General features: G+C 30.5%; 1 protein-coding gene across 4 annotated transcripts; it reads right to left on the reverse strand.

Moving 5' to 3' along the window:
* Nucleotides 1–95: 95 nt before the first annotated feature.
* On the reverse strand, nucleotides 96–13,742 carry LOC110623709 (protein TOPLESS-RELATED PROTEIN 2). Of its 4 annotated transcripts, XM_021768727.2 has the most exons (26): nucleotides 13,132–13,723; nucleotides 12,548–12,757; nucleotides 11,968–12,147; nucleotides 11,568–11,681; nucleotides 11,323–11,481; nucleotides 10,982–11,165; nucleotides 10,773–10,899; nucleotides 10,545–10,654; nucleotides 10,287–10,425; nucleotides 10,067–10,176; nucleotides 9,770–9,839; nucleotides 9,603–9,676; nucleotides 9,433–9,528; nucleotides 9,259–9,354; nucleotides 8,969–9,096; nucleotides 8,091–8,325; nucleotides 7,824–7,991; nucleotides 6,657–6,764; nucleotides 6,414–6,581; nucleotides 4,950–5,060; nucleotides 4,690–4,872; nucleotides 4,462–4,590; nucleotides 3,792–3,887; nucleotides 1,959–2,144; nucleotides 710–882; nucleotides 96–572 (listed from the first exon to the last, which is right to left on the reverse strand). In XM_021768727.2, the coding sequence occupies exons 2-26, from the start codon at nucleotides 12,625–12,627 to the stop codon at nucleotides 362–364; spliced, it is 3,435 nt and encodes a 1,144-aa protein (XP_021624419.1). In that variant the 5' UTR covers nucleotides 12,628–12,757; nucleotides 13,132–13,723; the 3' UTR covers nucleotides 96–361. The 4 variants fall into 4 exon arrangements, with proteins under 4 accessions (XP_021624419.1, XP_021624420.1, XP_043815464.1 ...); XM_021768728.2 differs by having other exon boundaries at nucleotides 6,435–6,581; nucleotides 12,548–13,718; XM_043959529.1 differs by lacking the exon at nucleotides 1,959–2,144 and having other exon boundaries at nucleotides 12,548–13,734.
* Nucleotides 13,743–20,664: the final 6,922 nt, after the last annotated feature.

The following is a 20,664-nucleotide window of genomic DNA, read 5'->3' on the forward strand; positions in this document are numbered from 1 at the left end:
TATAAAGCCAGGCCAAAATTTAAGCATCAACTGCTAGAAAACAACAGTTCCCAGTTGCAACTTTCACTGCAGTCAGTCCCAACATGAACTCCATGGAAACAAATTCTTCTGAATTCATCCGTAGAAGAAAGAAAAAAACATGTATACATACATCTCTTGCAGTGCTGAACATTAGCCTCTACTTTGCAGCATTTTAGCCAAACAAAATTATACAATTTCCTCAGAAACATCCGAAGGACCAAAATGACCCCGCACGTGGGAGAGATTTACAATGAATATGAATAACAGGCCATAACTTAAAAAGCAAATCATCTGGGCAAAAAGATAGGATTATCAGTAAAATTCGTGTTTAGTGCCACCATCACCTGGAGGGAAGCTCTGATTGCTGACCACTCAGAGAAGGATTCGATGAATTAGATGGGAGGGGTCCATTATCTTGAGAAGATGGCCCACCCCACTTGAGCTCTACATCGGATGGTTCAACCACATGCACTGCACCGTCACTCATGCCGAGTGCAATCTGATTGGGTTCGGATGGATGAGCTGCTATAACCATTGGATATGCAGTGTTGCTGCCAAAAAAAACAAAAAGATTTCTAAGCTACTGATAATTGTGAAACGGATTGTTGGAATAGAACATATGGATAGATTTATGAATTAAAATAAAATAAAATTTCCAGGTTTCCTTGTGACACAAGTTTTAGCTTACCCTGCCACAAATGAAGGTATGTAAGCAGATGGTGCTATTCTGCACCTGACCCTCAAACCATCTGCATCAAAAACTCCAACAGCACCATCACAAAAACCCGTATAGACCAGCAAACCATCACTTGAATATATTGCACTTGAAATGGGAGCAGTAAGCGTGTCCTTCGGATACCACTGCATGATCATAGATTAACCAACATAAATGAACAAATACAACAATTTCATTAAGATATATGATCTTTCAAATTTTTTGTATTTTTCCAGTATAAGGGCAAATAGAGCACCATCTCATTTTGCCATAATGTCACATATGATACTCGGTCAAAATGGTCAATTTACAGGCTAACATTTCTCAGGCAACTTGATGACTTTCCAACCATGTGTCACACAATTTTTACATGAACAGCAAAGTGAAACAGCTGAATAATCAAAATCAGAATAATTTTCCTAATACAATTATTAATAACATCAAATTCAGGTTTACCTATTTAATTTAGAAGTGAAACCAAATTTGACCACAAGCAGATTTACAACAGAACTCAAACATGTTAAAGTGCTAAAATATATGCCATTTTGGCAGCCAATAAAAAGTATCTATGGAGACAGGTGCAAGAGGAACAGTTCTATCCAGCTCAAACTCAAACTATTGCTAGTGACCTCAAATATTTTGGCATTAATGGTACTTGCACATTAATAGATCCACATACAGATCCAAATAATTTTTGTTAAATCAAGAATAACAAAATCTCTCCCAGATGCACACATGCCCTGTGCAAATGTATGACTAGTTTATTAGAAGGGAGAGGGAGGAAAAGAAAAAGGATACTGTAAATAAGTTTAGGCCAGACACTATGAGGTGGCTTCAAAATCTGTAACAACCATTTTACATCTCTCGAGGAAAATTAGGTGGTGCACACTAAGTTCTTTTAGATTACCACTTTGTTTCAAATGGAGTTTGGCAGTAGAGATGTTGCTAAAGTTACTTGGGATTGTGCTTCTTTTTTTTTTTAAGACATTATGGAGAATTAAGAATTTTGATTAGAAAGGATGCTCTTTTAAGGCATTGATTTTTTTGCAGGCTCGTCAACAGGGGTTACCAAAGAATTGTAAGTATTACTCAGCTTGATTGGAGAGCGCCACCTTTTGTCTTATTGTTGGTTCTCCTTGTTCATGATGTTTTTAGATAATAGGATACCTTCCACCCCACCCCCTAAAAAAAAAAACATGCACACCTAGGGTACAGAACTTACCGATCGCAAGCATTCAAGTTTGCTATCATAAATCGAAATTTGGCTTTCATGTACAACCAATAGATGTGTTTGATCATTGTGAAATTGGACTCTAGTTTCGCCTGTCAATGGGGATTGGCGGCCAGGTGGTGCTTGTATAAATCTTGATTTCCTTTTCTCCCATCCATCAATGCTCCACACACATAACTACAGGTCAATTCATCAATGCTCCAATCAGTATCAACACCAAATACAGTGCTTAAAATCTAATAATTTCCAATAACCGTGACACCATTCCAGTTTGCATTACATGCAAAATATATGCAGCTCCTATCTTTCTAGTGCAGTAGTATCTCGATAAATTCGAGTAACATAACTTTTTAACATTAGAAAAATGAGTCACCTAAGCACCATGAAGAATTTTAAAATAAATATTCAAAATAAGTAGCATGGTCCACCTCAGGAGTTCAGGACCAACCAACATCAAAATAGGCATCTCACAGCAAATGAAAATTCAAGAGATTTTACTCATATATTGAAGATCAGTGAGAGTCTCAAGAACCATCCTGCAATAATAGCTTACTATTTCAAGCACTAAGAATATAAAAGGCGGGTAATACAAGTTGCAACTGATGCATTTGGACAACTGATTCATGTGAGCCCTGAGTGCATTAAATGAAGGAATCCACATAATCAAAGGCCCAGAGGCACCAGTTGTGTCACCTCTGATTGACACTAGCACTCCTCCCAAAAACAAAAGGTAGAATATACTGTTGCAAGGGAAAGTATAGAGTGCACATCTAATAATGCATTTCCAGGCGAAAACAGGGATGTGATCCAATGGTCTTATTCAAAAGCAATGATGGAACTTAAGTTAGCCAATCAACATGTAACAAAAATAAAAAAGGGAACAAGAACTCGGAAAATATCCTTAGCCACTTAACCATTCCCCCAATGCTTGAAGGCTACACCAAAAGAACATATTTAGCGGCCACTGTGTTGCTACAAATTAACCGAATCAGATGACTAGGCTCTTGTCCTATCTTAAAATTTTGACTCAGCTTTGAAGTCCGACTGTGTTTCAGCAGCTCATATCAACCAACTCTAAGGCACATCTTCAGACCATTAATACACCTTTACATCAATTACAAAACGGGGCAACATTAATGCATCTGCAAAAGCTATTTTCAAACTCAAATCTAAAATTAAAAAAAAAAAACACCAAGTAGATATTTGAAGAGCTTGCTTCAATGGTCTTAATAGATTAGCACTGAAATATGTTTACTCATCTCCTTGGAGCCTTATATTATGGATAATATTAGCAATTGGGATTTTTAAGAGATACAAGTAGAACAACTCCCTCTTTTGGGAGATAGAACGTTTAGAAATGGGACACAGAAATAACAACTCAGATCTAAAGGAATTTTGACAGCATTTTGAACAGAAAATAGATGTGCCGTTTTTGGACAAACGTAAAATTATGAGTTTGAGCATTTTCTCCATGACTATTTATCAGGCATGTGACAACTTACTGGCAGGAAATCTTAATTGCCTGCGGAAGTTAGATTATAATGGTGACACCAGGCCCAAATTAGTGAAAGATGCAGACAGGTTAAGTAATCAAGATGAACACATTGTTAGTTTAGTATCATAATGAAATGCACAGAATCCCATCAATCATTACCCAGATGAAGAAAGAGTTCAAGAAGATAGCCATGTACTTTCCAGCTTTAGCAGGAGCACAACTGTATCACTATCCTGCTTTAGCAGCAGCTTTCATTTTCATTCTCCTAGGGTTAATCAAAATCTAGCCATAAACATTATAGTATAGCTATATGATTTTCTCGTTTATACCTGTGCATCAGCCCCAGAAGACACCAGTACATTTAAACTTTGGGAAAATGCAAGTCCTGTTATTCGACTTTGATGACCCTTGAGCTTTGTTTTAACCTGAAAAGTGTAAACAACAGCAAGGTCAAGTTTGCTTACAGCGTTACACAACTAGACACATGATTCAAAAGTATAAGAGTATTAAGGGTTAGAAGCTGCTATAATTTCATCAGTTAGTCATTTTGTGAACTTTAAATATCATCAACAGCAGAATATTCCTTTATTAACTGATCCATATTTTCTCCACTATCAATATCAAAATGATAAACAATTTTAACCACATTACATGTCAATATAAAGATTTCAATTTTCAACAATCCAGAAGGCATATCTGCAATTTTGTTCACAGCATGTGAATAGAATTTTTCCCTCCGAACTAGGCATATCTAAATATATTGGCCTCACAGATTCTATCTTGTGAATTTTGAGAAACTAAATAGCTTACAATGATGGAAGTACAAAACACTTAAGTTAGAAAAGGAAGTGGAAGAAATGATTGTGCCCTAAAATAAATATTAAAAAAAAGACTTTTATGCATAAATGAAACTACAGAGAGAGAGAGAGAGAGAGCTTATAGGAGAATAAAAACATACATGCACACATGCAAAGCCACAAAATTAGAAAGATGATTCACCTCATCAACTCTGACGTTATAAATTTGCACTGAAGAATCTTCCATGCCAATGGCAATGATGTTATTGTCCTGAGGATGGAACGCCAAAAATGTAGCAGCAGGAGGTGGGGACATAAATGTTGTCATGACCTGAAGAGAAGTTACCAGTTTGATTCAGTAATACCTAAATGCTGCTTGAAATTATTAGCATAAAAAATATAGATCCCAAATCACGTTGCCTGCACTGACCTTGAATGTCATCATGTTGAACAAAGATACCTTCCCACCAGATGCAGACATGACATAGGAATCATTCTTGGACAAGGCAATGCAAGCAGCAGATTCCTCAGCTGGTTTATTATCACTTACGTCATTAGTCATAAGAGTTCCACTAGGAGGCTGCCACAACTGTGGTGCAACATATGCAGTAGCCTACACCATGTAATGTTGAGACTATCAGAAACAAATAAGAGAGCAGAGAATTGCACATTTAAAGACATGCACCAGACCTTTCCAGATTGATTTCTTTCACTGCGCTGCCATTTCCAAAGTTTGTGAACAGCATTGGAGGCAAGAGCCAACAGAGCTAGGCCAGAGTTGGTGTAAATCAGCCGCACAACCTGCAATGGTTGACATAGTATCCTCAATTCTGACAATAACAAGACAGCAGTTTAGAACTAACATGGATATATGCATACGCCACGGTATACCTGGAATAACTACATGGTTGTCTATTCACACACATAAATATCTGTTGCAAAATATATGGAAGGCTACAAGGTAACTTTTATATTACATACAGGTGCATGTTTTTGTGTTAACCCGAAGGAGGGGGACAGACCAAGAGTGTGAGGAAGAGAGAGCTATGCTTGGTTTTGCTACTAATTCACCATAGTCAAGGACTTATAGTGGACCCACACTACTGATAGATGATGACAGAAGAAGTTAAAGACTCATATATAATGATGTTGCTACTTGTTAGAAGTAGGGGTCAGCATTTGGTTTGTTCGTTCTATTCAGTATGAAAGTTGGCAAAACCAAATGAACTAAAATTTTTAGGCAAAAACCCAAACTGAACCAAACCAAAATAAATTATGTCAATTAATATGGTTCGGTTTCTCAGTTCTTAGTTAAAAATATTTATTTTTATTTTTATAAAATATTATTCATATAAAATTTAACTAAATTCAATGAGTTCAGCTAATTTGGTATCGAACCAAAAATCGAATTTATCAGTTTGGAATTTTATTTTAAACCGAAAAATGCTCACCCCTAGTTGGAAACAGTTTCTAATTGCTTCTAACTTCCTCCAAAGTAATCTCCCCAAACAAAAGCAAGAATTTGTCATATTTAGAAGTATGCAGTGGTCAGGTACATATTGACTAGAGTCCAGGGCACACTCTCTTATTCTACCCTTGCAAAACAGTCCATAACATTAATCCATTGCATTCACCTTTTTGGTCCTGTAAATTAATAGATTACTCATTTTCAAACTTCATATATATGCTCATGCACACAGAACATATTTGAAACCAGAACAGGTTGGTGATCAAAAGAATTAGATGTATTCCACAATGTCATAAGAGGAACAACCAAATGCGGCATATAATATCCCACATAAGAAATAGGACTCCGTAGGGGTAGCCATAAGCCATAGGGGTGTATACAAATCAAAATAAGTCGAACTAAACTTTGAAGAGCTATGAATTTCAAAACTACGAGTTGTAGTTAGCTCACAAGCCTTAACAAGTCAAATATCAATAAGCTCAAGTTACCTCATCTATTAAACAAATCTAAAATTTGGCTCAAGCTCTAACTCATTTTGAAAAAGAACCAAGCCAAATCGGGCCTTAAATAGCTCACAAGTAACTCAATTAATTTACAGCCCTAAGCAGCCAACAAAAGTCCAGACACCGAAAAAGTCATTCAAATAAAAGCAGTACTATAAAAGAAATACTATCAGTTGCAAACACCTTTTTCCTCAATCCACCAACCTTGCCATTTGCTATGGAGTCAGGCAAACGCAGAGCTTTTAATTGAGATGGATCAACAATATCAGGAATTTTCCAGCTCTTAATTTTGTCTAGTTCATCTGAAATCCGTGGTTTAACATCAACAAGCCTACTGTTCTCCATTGTACCCTGCAATGTTACCCATTATAAGCTTAAGACAATCGATAGCACCCACAGCAAATGACTGAAGAAAGCTAAACGTACAAGACTGCTAATGGTCACAGCAGGTGGGATTCTATCAGAGCGTTCTAGTACAGGAGCAATGCCAGAAGAAACATTTGCCACAGGCCCAAGTGCATTAACAATAAGTGGCTGCAGCGACAGTTGTAAAAAATAATATACTAGCATAAGTAAATTTACAAGGAAATTACAGCATATCATATTATAGAAGGATAAAAGGAAACATCACATTGGCACGCATCAGAAGAAATGGATTGAGTACTAAATTTAACATAATTCAATTCAAGCCCCAATTCCAATTCACCTCTCCAATGACAAGATAGGTTAAACCATTCCCCCTTTGCTAGCGATAATTAGCCTTTCACGTCACAAAAAGAGTTCAATTATACTGTCTATTGTTCTCTTTTTGCATTCACCTGAATCTCATTTGCTGCTTTATAAAAATCACGGATTGAACTTTTCTTTCTGTAACCCATTGAATGCATATGTCGCATAAAGCATTACAATTGCCCCTTTGGACATTGAGGTTCCACAATACAACATATAGAGATATGTAAACTTGAAAAATCTGTTCATATATAAATACATGTTGCACATTACACAGGAGGAGAACAAATAATGGTTCCATTGAAAGATAAATATCTTTTTGCACCAGCAAAGGACTAAGGACAGTTTAGTATACTCGATTAAACAATATTTTAAAAATCTCAGCACATGCGTATGAGAGAGAACAAGAGAGAGGGGGAAAGGTTTCAGAAAAACAAAATGAAAAATTATCTACAGTTCATTGTTTTTAGAAACCCAAAGACAAATAACCACAGTGATAGCTGATGAGGCCCAAGGTAGACCAAAACTATTCACAAGTTCATTTTCAATCTTATATCCTCTATTTGAGGAATAAAGAATTTGCAAGATTTCAATTCAATTGATTTATTTTTTTGTTAGTTCTCTTGTTTAGAAGGAAAGAATTTAATTCTTTTTAACTTAAAAAAAATTCACTTTTAAAACAAAAAGAAATGATGCAAGATTGTGCAAGAATTCATTTGAATTATTCTCTTGCAAAATGAATTATCCCAAACGGAACCTATACCTAAGCATGCTTAAATTTCGTGTAATATCAGGGTCCTGTTAATAACATTATATATCTTGTTCAAAAGGAAAAAAAATTAACAAAACCCCAAACACAGTTACCTTAGAGTTCATAGGTTCAGATGGGCTACGATTTTTATCAATAGCCCTGCTCTCCAGCATTCTTATCAGGCGCAATCCATCATTATTAGCTAGTATTTTTATACCATTATCACTAGTTGTGACCGCTAACAAAGAACCTTCCTTGTTGAATCTCAGTCTAGGACTTGCCTGCACCAAGGAATTTACACAAATGAAAAGCTGCAAAAAGTTAAGTTACACTTACACTTCATAGCCATTTATGAAGAAGGTAGGTAGGGAAACACTAACTGGCAAGCCCCCATCTGCATCAGCTGCTGTCAACATGTTGATATTATCCATATCCCAAAACTTAATCTGAAATTCATCACCAGCAGCTAAGAAGCGGCTCCTTGTTGTGTCAAACTGAACAACACCTGAAGAGCGCTTCCTAAAACCAGAATACGTCCGTTTGATAGTTCCTTCACTCTCATTCCACTCAACTAGGTGAGATTCTCCTTCTTTACTTGTTCCACATGAAAAAAGCCTGCAGATAATTATATTTTCTCTTACTCTTATACATGCATGAAGTAGTACAGTAATATAAAACAAGCAGAATAGAAGTTAAAAGATGCAGATTGATGCAGTGTTTTAGAGACACCAATCACAATCCCTACCATGAACCTAATTGTCACACCTTAAAAAAGAGGAAAACAAAGCATTTTGTAATTGTGCATCTAGCAGAGCTCAAGGGGATTTATTAATCAAGCCTCCATCATTATTTGCATCTCAAGGAGGACCTATATTGATCTTGGTGGATTGTTTCTCACATGCTTATTTCTTTTGAGGGTTTTTTTCTTTTAGGCTAGGAATCAAAACGGATTTCTAATTACTAGCCTTCTCATTGTTAGCCATTATCATTCCTGAGGATTGCCTTATGCTCTCACCCCAAGTTAAAATCCTACAAAACCTCACCCAAAGCTGTTGAATATTTAAAATAATTGATATGTTAGAAACAGAAGAATAGGATAGCAGAGAAAATGAAGACCCTACTATATAAAATCTTGGTCATCATCAGCATAAATAGTTTCTATGCAATGTCAGTAATAATTAACATAAAGCAAGCACGACAAGCATAAAAAGGGAAGAAAAAAAAAAAAGAAACCATTTCCACAACAACCAAGTATTACCTAGTCCCATCTGCACTGTATGCCATCATGGTACACCAAAGTCCAGGAGCATCATAGTCCACTCTAGATCCCAAAGAATCATATAGCCAAGCTTTAATCTTCCCATCAATTGCTGTAGAAAAAATGAACTGTGCATATGGACACAGGAAGTTATGTTATATGGCAACTCAAAAATTGAAAAGAGCTTCCAGCTATTTCTTATATTCATGAAGATACATCACCTGGAGCACAACACATCAGAGTCAAACAAATTGCAGAAAAGCCTCAGTACCAGCTTCATAAAAAAATACCTGGATATTTTCTTTCTGATGAGGGCAAACAGAATATACAGGAGCTTCATGGCCTTCAAATGTATATTGTCTGCGTCCAGCTACAGCATCCCAAACCTGTTGAGTTTCTGCTTATCATATGAGGAAGCCCAAATTGTTCTTCTCATGTAAACCAACCACACAAAAAGCCAATACCTTGATCATCTTGTCATCACCACATGTGACAATGCATAGTTGCTTGTTTGGATGAGCAAATGCTATGTCATTCACCCCACCAACATGGGCATCAATCTGAAAGATGGAAAGGACAGTTTATTACACAATAACTTACACCACCGTACATGATATGGTATCCAGATAGGTACCTCTAAATGCTGTCTCAGTTCTCCAGTTGGATTGTAAGTGTAAATCTGCACTATATGTTTTGAAAATGCAACCCCTAGAACATATTCAATTTCGAAGTACAACAGTTAATAAAGCATGACAAATAAATTAACTCACATCAGGCAGCAAGCAATTGTCATATACATACCCAGCATAAGCCCATCTGGCCCCCAGACACATCGATTCACTGATATTGCAGCATCATTCAACAATGCTGTCTGATAGCATTATAAAAATCAATCATTTCGAGAAGAAGAATAAACTACCATTCCAAAATATGGAACTCGATCAATATCAATGGCATTCTCACTTAGCCAAGTAATGAAGTCCCCAAGCAATGTTACCAAAAAGCCTAAGATCGAATTACACTATTTCAAGGCGACAGGTGTCAACTTCAACAAAACACATAAAGGGTTGATACTAGACCTAATTGATATAACAATACCTGCAGTGGCATCGAAGCAACTGAGAGATCCCACACTTTGAAGGGTTTATGTGCCAACCTTTCCCGGGACCCAACTTCCCAAAGGCTAATGTCGCCAACATTTGTCCCAACTGCAAAGAAAATAATTAGAAAGATTGAGAAATACATCATCACAATTAAGAAAAACACTTTTGTAGCTTTTTCTGTAGTTCTATATAGCAACATATATTTGAGTATCAACCTAACAAAATGGTTTGCTGCTGTGGGTGGAAGTCCATGCTCATAACATTAGATCCTTGATTAAGAGATCGTACAACAGTTTTTGGCAAGTCATCCTGTGAATAGACATTGGGAGTATGTGCTACACCAGAAAACGACACCTAAAATAAGAAACCAGAGAACAATTATAGCAACCCACATTGAAGACGCTAGCCACAGCCAAGATAAGAAATGAAGTAAAGGGGGAAAAAGGGGAGAGAGTGAGTGCGTAAGTCCAGACCTCATCAGATTGGCCGGTGCGCATACGCTTCATCAGGTGCTCTGAATCAGCCGATTGATAATCGATCCCCGTCATACCTGAGGGTGTTCTTGGGTGTTTCAAGAAGGCAGCTGTGCAAATCCAAAAAAAAAGGAAAAAAAAAAAAAAAAAGCTTTACCACACATATCAAACTAGCAACGAATTGACATGACTATAAAGTACAAATGGCATTAACATAAACAGTTTCACCTGCACTAGGAGGCTGCACCAGACCAGGAGGCCCTGCTGCCACGGAAGGGTGAGGCAGGGAAGGATTATTACTTGACATCCACCCAGCAATAGCACCAGGAGATGGGGAAACAACTGGCTGAAATGGCTGCATGGGCAGGAGATAATGCAGGTATTGTATGAAAAGATCACAAGTGACTTAGGGAAGAATAGATGGGAAAAAAACGTACACCATGGGCACCAATTGGAGGAAATGCACCAGCCTTGGGAATAGGTCCCACAATGGGACTGTTTGTGGGAGGAGGAGGGCGAGCCCCATTAGCAGTCGTTGGACTGCAAGAATGATCCGTGAATAGTGTTTTAATATCAGGATTTGGACGAGGATTCTTGCAAAGCTGATGCTGCCAATTTAGACTGCAAAATAGAAAGTCTGCCTTTGAATAAAACTTTCATGGGAATTAGTTAAGAACTTCAAGATTTTAACTGAAAAGAAAATAAGTACAAAAATCAGAAAGTTATGAGTGAAATAAGCATCTGATAACCGATTTATGCAAGAATCTGAAGGAATAACCTCTGGTTTATTAAAGTCCTTAATCGCGAGCTTTTGAAGGATGGGAATGTAAGCTTGTCACGAAATAGCGGGTTTGCTTCAATAAGCTTTTTAAGTTCCACAAGCATGATGTTTCGAGCTGATTTTGTGTCTCCATATTTGGAAAGTTGCTCATTTTGCCTGATCAAAGAGCAGAATACAAATATTAATCAAAACCAATTTATGTGTCCAATAACCACAATTACTATGAAAAAAAAGGAAGCTACCTAAAATTATCAAGAGTGAGTAACTGAGTTATCTCCTTAAAGAGCTCTTCATTGAAGGATGCAAAAACCTTGAGGTCCTTGACAAGAATCTCAACAGCTTTTGCTCGATCCTGTCTGATAGTGAGAACCAAAAATGCAAATACAATCAAAACATGAATAAACATACAAAAGCACATTTCAGAATGAATGAACACATCAGAACAAACCAAGTGCCAAACTGCCATAGCTAACGGCAAGAATCGGCTCTTCTTCACTGATATTCTAAAAAACTACCACCATTAATCATGTTATCTATTTATCAAATGAATCCCAAAATAACTAGAGATAAGAAATTATTTTCAGATAATCCCAGTGTACTGTAAACCAATAAGATGTTTAAAGAGAGAACTTTCAAACTTACCTGTCAAGAGCTTCTAAATATTTCTGCTTCCTAATTTCAAAGAAAATCTTCATGGAGTAGCGATTGTCTTCCACCTTTGTGAACCCACATAAATAACGCTCAACCTCATCCCATTCGCCAGCCTGAACTTGATCCTCAAAGTGTTTCATATTGAAGAAAAAACCAGACTCTTGCTCTAACCTTAAAATTCCATGGGTAACAACAAACAAAGCAGCAAAAACAGGGCATTAGCAAGCAATCTAATTTCATTTTCCTTATGCTCCATTTGGAAGCTGAGAAAACTCAGGAGATAGGACCAAAACTGCAGTACCATATACCAAACATTATGGTCGCTTTTAATCCAGCTTTGAATAGCCAAGAATGATCCTATTTAGCTTTCAAAATCAAAGAATTTCCCATTTAAGTAAAACTGAAGAAACCAAACCATATGCTAACTAACCCTAACAAAATATTTGGCAAATTTCATCTAGTTTTGCTCTCTTCTTGTAAATGTAAGCTTCCGATTAGTCTATCCAATTTTCTCAGCATCCAAACAGAAGCATAGAATGAATTGAAACAACAAAGCACAAAACAAACTTACTTATGAACTGTGTCCTTGAACTTCTCTTCCTCCAAGAATTGTAAGATTAAAAACACCAGTTCCCTACTCAGCGAAGACATTGTCCCCGGTACCCCTAAACGCTCCAGTGCAACAGTCAGGTATTAAAGCAACAGCACTATATTTCCAATAGCCAACACAAGCTTCCCTTGAAAGCTTTTTCAAATCTCAGATACTCCACAATTTGATGAACTGTAAGAGTACCCACAAACTGTTTCCTCTTCAGAACAATTTAGCTGATAAAAATTCCTTCGGATCACACATCAAACACTAAATACATATGCGTACTTGGAACATCAATACCGTTAATTTTTTTCGAAACAAAATAAACCCAATTTACCAAGAAACCAAATAAGTACAGGAGATACACAAACAACCGATAAAAGGAAAAAAGAACAACAGAACTTGCAGCTTCACAGAAACCCCACAATTAAACCCTAATTGTCAGCTCCCAATACATAATCCAGCAAAGTGAAAAAAAAAAAAAAAAAAAAAGCTTAAGATATGTAGCAAAACGTGAATCACCAGAAAGCAGCTTATAAAGGCTTGATTTCACGACAAATTACCACAAAAATGTGAAGTGCATTTGTTTCACTGGTGAAGACAAAGAGGAAGAAAAATACAAGCCTTACTGATCACCACAGCTTAGAGCATCAAAATGAAAAAATTTCTCTAGGGTTAGGGTTTTTTCCTTGTTCATTCTTCCTTTTTTTTTACGCTCTTTGCAGCTAAACTCGGCAACAACCCTCACTTTCTCTCTCTAAGACTTGAAATACTTTTGTTTTGTTTTTCTTGGTCTCGTGCTCTCCTCTCTCTCTCTCTCTCTCTCTATGTCTTTTATATGTATGCTTTTTCTCTCTCTAATACTTGGACAAAGGATGTGCTGTTTTGTTATTCCTGCTGGGATCTTTCTCTATCTTTCTTTTCTCACTGTTGCATATTATATTTTAAGTATATCTCAACTTTCTCTCTCTTCCCTAACTTTGAGCGCTCTCTCTCTCTCTCTCTCTCTCTCCTAATTTCTCTATTGCCTATGCACAGTTTCTCTCCTACCTATTTTCCCACTTTACTTTTTAGTACAACCATTATTGATTCCATTTTCAAATCCACCCCTGAGATTTCTGGACTACTTCCTATCTAGAGGGCTTAGTCCCGCTCAGCACAGATCAGCTAGTGCTGCTCTGCACCTAAAAATCTTTAAAATATAATTTGTATAGACATTAATGACTAAAAATCTTTAAAAATTTTATTAATGTTTCTATTTAAAAAAATATTTTATTTTTCAAATTTAAAATTAAACAATAAAAATAAATTATTTTATAAAAAATTAATTTTTATATAAATATCTTTTAAATATAAATGATTTTTTCACAAATAAATGGATCTTATAAAAAAAATGAATTTTCTAAAAAATATTGAGTTTGAAAAAAAAAAGAAGAAAGCCCCAAGAGAGGTTTTGGTTTAAAACTCCAGTTGCTCTCTCGTGCACAGAACTCCACAGAATGACAGGAAAAAACAGAGGCTATTAGGTTGGCAGTCAGTTCAGTGCATTTCCCTTTTTTTCGTTCTTCCCTTTTTGCCCTCCCTTTAACCTTTTTATTACATTCCATTGCCCTTCTTCTCTATTCTTTTCATTTTTTTCTTTCGTTTGCTTTTTCTCTCTTGATTTTGCTTATCTTTTTTTTTTTTTAATAGTTTTCTTTCCCATTTATAAGATTCCACTTGGCATTTCTTTCAGAAAGTCATTTCCAATTTCAGACTCACAAATGCTTATTTTCTAAATTATAAATTTATTTTATTTTATTTAACTTAAATTGATATTTTAATTTGAGAATTTATAATTTTAAATATTATTATTATTATTATTGAATCAAATTTTATTAAGTAAAATGTAAATTAATTTAACAATAATAATTAGAAAAATACATTTCAAGTTTGGATTGATTCCATTGAAAAAACAATATTTCTTTATTTATAATTAAAATTTTATAAAGTCACCATATAATTTATTTAATGTTTCTATATTTGTGCTATCTATTTTAATCTTTGAGTTTAATCAAATATCAACAAGTCAAAATTTTAGTAAATGAATAAATAAACATATAATTTGAAAATGAGTTTTATTTTTTTTATATAATTTTAAAGTAAGTTACTCTCTAAAAATATATAATAGGTTTTTTTTTTAATTTCAAAATGCTACTTCATTTTAGAATTTATATAATAATTGGTTATAAAATTATTATTTTAGTATTATTAAAATAATAATTTAATAATAATTTAAAATTATTATAAATAACATTTAATATTTTATTAAATATAATAATATATTTTAATAAATAATTTATATTATATTTAATAAAATTATAATTTTATTTGTATATTTTATTTATCGTAAAAAGTTAAATAAATTAATGCTTTGTGGTATTGCAAAAGAGACATATAGAGTGAAGTTGTTGATTTATAACTATAATTTTAATATATAATATAATAATGTTCAGCTGCTATTTTAAACTTAGTTTTTAAGTAGCAATAGAATTTTGTTTTTAATTCATCCCAGTTATATAAATAAATATCTACTCCATTCCTTTTTTTAATTATCATATACTAAAAGAAAATGTTTCATTGTGATGGATAAATAAACAAGCTTTTTCATATTAAAAAAATAAAAATTATTATTTAATATTTATATTATAAAAAATTATTAATTAATTTTTTAATTTTAAAAAATATATTAAAATATTTTTAATATTTTAAAAAGTATATTAATTAATCTCTCTAATTAATTTTAACTATTAAATATTATAAAAAAATTAAAATATTCTTAATATAAAGAAATTATTTTATATATTTATTATAAAATTAAAAATTAATTAATAATTTTTTTTAAATTATAAGGTCTAAACAATAAAATGTTTAATGATGAAATTAACGAAGAAAAAATTAATTAGTTGTTTCTTTAAAATCTTAATAATATTTTAATATATTTTTTAAAATTAAAAAATTAGTTAGTAAAATTTTTAATAATAAATTAAAAAAAAAAAAACTCTTTGCCCATAATTTTAGTTGAATAATATTAAAATCACGTTTAACACTATTTTCTCATTTAAATTTTAAAAATTAAAAGAATTTAATTCAATTTATTTTTTATTGAATTTTTTTATTTATAATTAAAAAATACAATTCTTTTGAATTAAAAAAAAATCAAAATATTGAAATCATGTATACTTTTAGAATAATTCAATTGATTTAAAAAAAAAAAAAACTTTCATCAAATGAGATTTTAGCACAATTTAAATCCAACTATTTTATTGGGGTTAGGCCTTTTTTTTTTTTGAAATAGGGGTTGGGGGAGTCGAACCTTAGACCTCTCAAAATTACAAATATGCACTTTCCACAGGACTAAACCTTGGGCTTAGACCTTTGACACTTTTTTAAAATGGAATCACTATTATTTTGTTGCTATTACCTAAATTAGTGATGGCCATGATAAAAGTGTCACTTACACCTTATATTAAACATTATAATCTAATTTTATTTTCAATAAATCTTTCAAAATATTTTTAAATTTTTAATAAAAATTAATATTTTTTAATATAAATAAAATTAATAAAAAATATTTTTTTAATATATATATAAATATAATTAAAAATATATACTCATGATCATAAGAGTTAATACTTCAATTTTGTCTTTTTCATTTGTTGGATTATAATAATATATACATAATAGCATGATATAAAAAATTTAAATATATATATAATTTTATATAAATAAGACGAAACCCTTAATTAAGAAAAGAAAATTAAATTAGAGAGCGACATAAGAAATAAATAATAACAATAATAATTTAAAATTTTTCATTTATGAATTGTATTATTATTTTATTTATAATTATCCCCATTTTAATGAAAGTAAAAAGTTTTTTTTTTTCAAATCATCATTTTAATAAATAATAATATTTATTTTATTCATAATTATCCGATATTCTTTTCAAAGAGTCATTTCAAACTAATGCTTTATGCTATTGCAAACGGAGACATACAGAGTGAATTTCAAATCTTCAATGTATAATAATTTTCAACTGTTATCTTAAATTCATTTTTTAAGCAGCGATAGAATTTTTTTTTTTTAATTCATCCAAGTTATATAAATAAATATTTACTCCATTCTTTTTTTAAATTATTATATATTAAGAGAAAATGTTTCATTGTGATGAACAAATTAACAAGCTTTTTATGTTAAATAAAATAAAAATTATTATTTAATAATTATATTATAAGAAAATTTATTAAATTTTAAAAAATATATTAAAATATTTTAAAAAATTTATTAATTAATTTTTCTATATAATTTTAATCATTAAATATTATAAAAAAAATTAAAATACCTTTAATATAGAGAAATTAATTTATATATTTGTTACAAAATTGAAAAACTAGTTAATAAATTTTTTTAAATTATAAGATCTAAACAGTAAAATATTTAATGATAAAATTAATGAAAAAAATTAATTAGTAGTTTTTTAAAATGTCAAAAGTATTTTAATATATTTTTAATGAAATGAGTAATAATTTTTTCTAAAAAAAAAAACTCTTCACCCATATCACGTTTAACACTATTTTCTCATTTAAAATTGAAAAATTATAAGAATTTAATTCAATTTATTTTTTATGGATTTTTTTATTTATAATTAAAAAAATACATTTCTTTTAAATTAAAAAAATCAAAATATTGAAATCATGTATACTTTTAGAATAATTCAGTTGATTTAAAAAAAAAAAAACTTTCATCAAATAAGATTTTAGCACAATTTAAATCCAACTATTTTATTTGGGTTAGGCCTTTGACACTTTTCTTTTCCTCTCTTTTTTTTAATTAAAAATATTTTTTTTTAATCCAACTATATTTAACCATATATTAAAATTCAGTTACAGACTCTAATTTTTTTAATTAACATCACTTAATATTTTGTAAAACTATAATCATTAATTTTAGGCAAATACTTAAAATGAGACTTGTAAATGCAGCAATACTTTATTTTTGTGAAGCCATATTCTGCTATATATAATTTTTTTTATCAAGTAGTAATATTTCGGTTTAATAAATAATTTTTGTGAAATATATAATTTTAAAATGTATATAAAAAATGATTTTACATTGAATTTTATATTTTTTTTAATGAAAAATTTAAAGTAATTTAATTAATTTTGTAACATATAAAATAATAAACTAAAAAGAATCAAAAGAAACACGGAGTGCACTCATAAATTTAATTTGGTGGTAAATATATTTGAGTAAATCTGAAAAATATTAAATTTTATTTTTCGATCTCCAATTTTTATTTTAAAAAAAAAAGAGTAAATTGTAAAATATGAAGTTGAAGACTATGCAAATTTAAAATAAAAATCGGTATGGCTAGGTTACAATGCCAGATTTAAAAACAAATTACATTAATTTTATATTCTTATTTGATTTCAACTTCTATTACAGTAATTTTTTTTAAAATTTTAATATTATTTAATTCAAAAAAGATCAGTGAATGATATTTCCAAGTTACAATACAATATTTATATTCACTTCTCTTTTTTGACAATGCAAGTAAAATTTTATTTTCAAGCCCAACAAAGCAATGTTTATTTTTATATTTACATTCACATTCAAAATAATTTTTTTTAATTAAAAAAATTAAATTATTTTGTAAAAATACCTCTTTTTAAAAGAAAAAGACATTTTTTTTTACTTTAAAATTTTTATTAATACTATAATATATAAATTTATTAATAATAAGTTATTTTTTAAAATTATTTTTCATGTAAAACATTTTTCATATGATAATAAGATATCTACCATAGATAAACAGACTTTAAATAAGTAAATGATATTATTTATATTTTTAAATTTTTTTATATCTTCTATAATTATTTATTATTTGATTTATTTTTAATTAATCCAATTAACAAAATTGAAGCATTGGATAATCATTTTATAAGTGACTTGTGACTAGTGTCTTTTCATGAAAATAATAGAGAAATACAGGTTGATTTGTTAGCTAAAAGGTCAATTTCTTTGCCAAAATAAAATATTGTTATCACAAATTAAAAATAATAAAAAAATAAAAAAAGTGAGTTTTTTTTTTAAAATAATATAATATAAGTTTGTTTTTAGTAACGTCTCATCACGTGCCAAACTTGTGGTCCATAAATCACCACCGTCTTACTTTTTTTTTTATTTTTTATTGTTAAGCTTGTTTTTTATATTTGATAAATATTTATTTTTCTTAAAAATAAATATATTATTTTATCACAGCAAAAAGCAAAAAGATAGATAAAGGACGCTTTAGTTGACTTTCAAATTGTATAAATATACATAGATCTTATCTGACAGGTGTCACATGTAAGAATATTTAAAATTTTATTTATATAATAATAATATTAAAAATAAGATATGTTATTTAAATATTTTTAGGAATAAGATAAAATTAAATAAAATTTTATGTTATTTTTTAAAAATGAGTTTTTATGATATATTAAATTTATTTTTTTAGTTATATTAATTATGTTTTTTAATAATAATTTTTTTAAAGAAAGGGACTGAAATTATTGTACTAGGAAGGATAGAAGAGTATTTTTGAAGTCAAGGGCAAAATTAGATTAAGATAAAAGGGAAGGGCATTAACGTCAGATAACTTAAAAAGAATGATTCTCTGGTAGCCACGTCAACAATCAGGTACACATGTGCTTCCCAATGCTTTTTCGAAAATCAAAATAAAATAATATTTTAATAATAAAAATTGGGACTCAGATGAATCTGGCAATCAAGCTGTCCTTGTCTGGTTGTGCAGTGCGCGGTAGCTGTCTAAGCACAGTTTGATAAGCTGTTGCTCTTATCAGCTTTGAATTGTGTTTCAGCTTTTCTGACACATATTCTTTTGGGAGCTCCTTCTGTGTATTGTTCACAACCTAACTCTCAGTACGCTGCCTTAACATAACCCTTGAATAATTAGTGGACCCAGTAAAAATAATAAAAAAATAATTTTATATTTTTAAATTATTAACTATTAATCATTCAAAAAATTTAATTAATTGTTAATTTAAAATTATAAAATTAAATAATTATATTTTGAAATGATAGAAATTGAATTAGTAGCGTCATTATTAATAAATTGAATAAATGAAAGAATTAGGGTAGTTAAATATCTGGAAAAATATAGAATAAATAATTAAAGATTTGAAATACATAAAATACTAAAGTAACAAATATGTTTTAGAAAATAAAAACATCAAATGGTTAATTTTACTAAAAGATAATACGTAAATAACAATTTCCATCTTTTTTTTTTTTTTTTGTGGTGATGAGTTTGCATGCACGGCAAAGTCTATTCCACTAATTCTCATTTGCATTCACTGGATAGCAACTGTGATTTATCCACTTTTATTTATTTGTTACGTATTTTTCTATATTTTATTTAAGAAAAAAATATGTAATGCGGCGAAATTAACTAATTAATTTTATATTATTTAAAATTACATTAATACTTCCTATATATTTCAAAACTCAATTAAAAGCTTTTAATTAAGTATTTAGCACAATTATATTATTTTATACAGTAAAAGAAAATAACAATTTAATGAGAGGGATATTTTTTAATTGAATTTTTAAAAATTATAGAGAGTATATGATATATTTAACTATATATATATATATATATATATTTCAGTTTTATTTTACAAATTAATTAGTCATATGTATGGCTATATCTAAAACTTTATAGTAAAACTTAATATTATTTTTGAGTAAATACCCTATATTTAGTGAATAACTTTTTAGTGTAGGATATTAAAATTAATAACTTTTCAACAAAATTTGTGGCATATAATCTGTTTATTTAATTTTTAAAAATTATTATATGGATTTTAGATATATTTTTTTATTTTTCCTGGTTAATAAGTTTTTAATCACTAATTAGTCTAAAAAATATTATATTACAAAATATCAAGAAATAAATTACAAAATATATTAAATTATCTTTTTTCTGTAACAAAGTAATTTTACTTTATATAAAATAAACCAAACATTAAAAAAAAAAAAAAAAAAACATC

This window comes from Manihot esculenta, chromosome 9 (assembly GCF_001659605.2).
Source record: "Manihot esculenta cultivar AM560-2 chromosome 9, M.esculenta_v8, whole genome shotgun sequence".
NCBI classification, from domain to species: domain Eukaryota; kingdom Viridiplantae; phylum Streptophyta; class Magnoliopsida; order Malpighiales; family Euphorbiaceae; genus Manihot; species Manihot esculenta.

Bases quoted from the DNA above. Each gene is read 5' to 3' on its own strand.
- LOC110623709 (XM_021768727.2), bottom strand. From the start codon at position 12,627: ATGTCTTCGCTGAGTAGGGAACTGGTGTTTTTAATCTTACAATTCTTG. The intron at 11,682-11,967 runs GTAAGTTTGAAA...TCTCACTATCAG, and splicing joins TATTTAGAAGCTCTTGACAG to ACAGGATCGAGCAAAAGCTG. The intron at 10,177-10,286 runs GTTGATACTCAA...TTTTCTTTGCAG, and splicing joins GCAGCAAACCATTTTGTTAG to TTGGGACAAATGTTGGCGAC.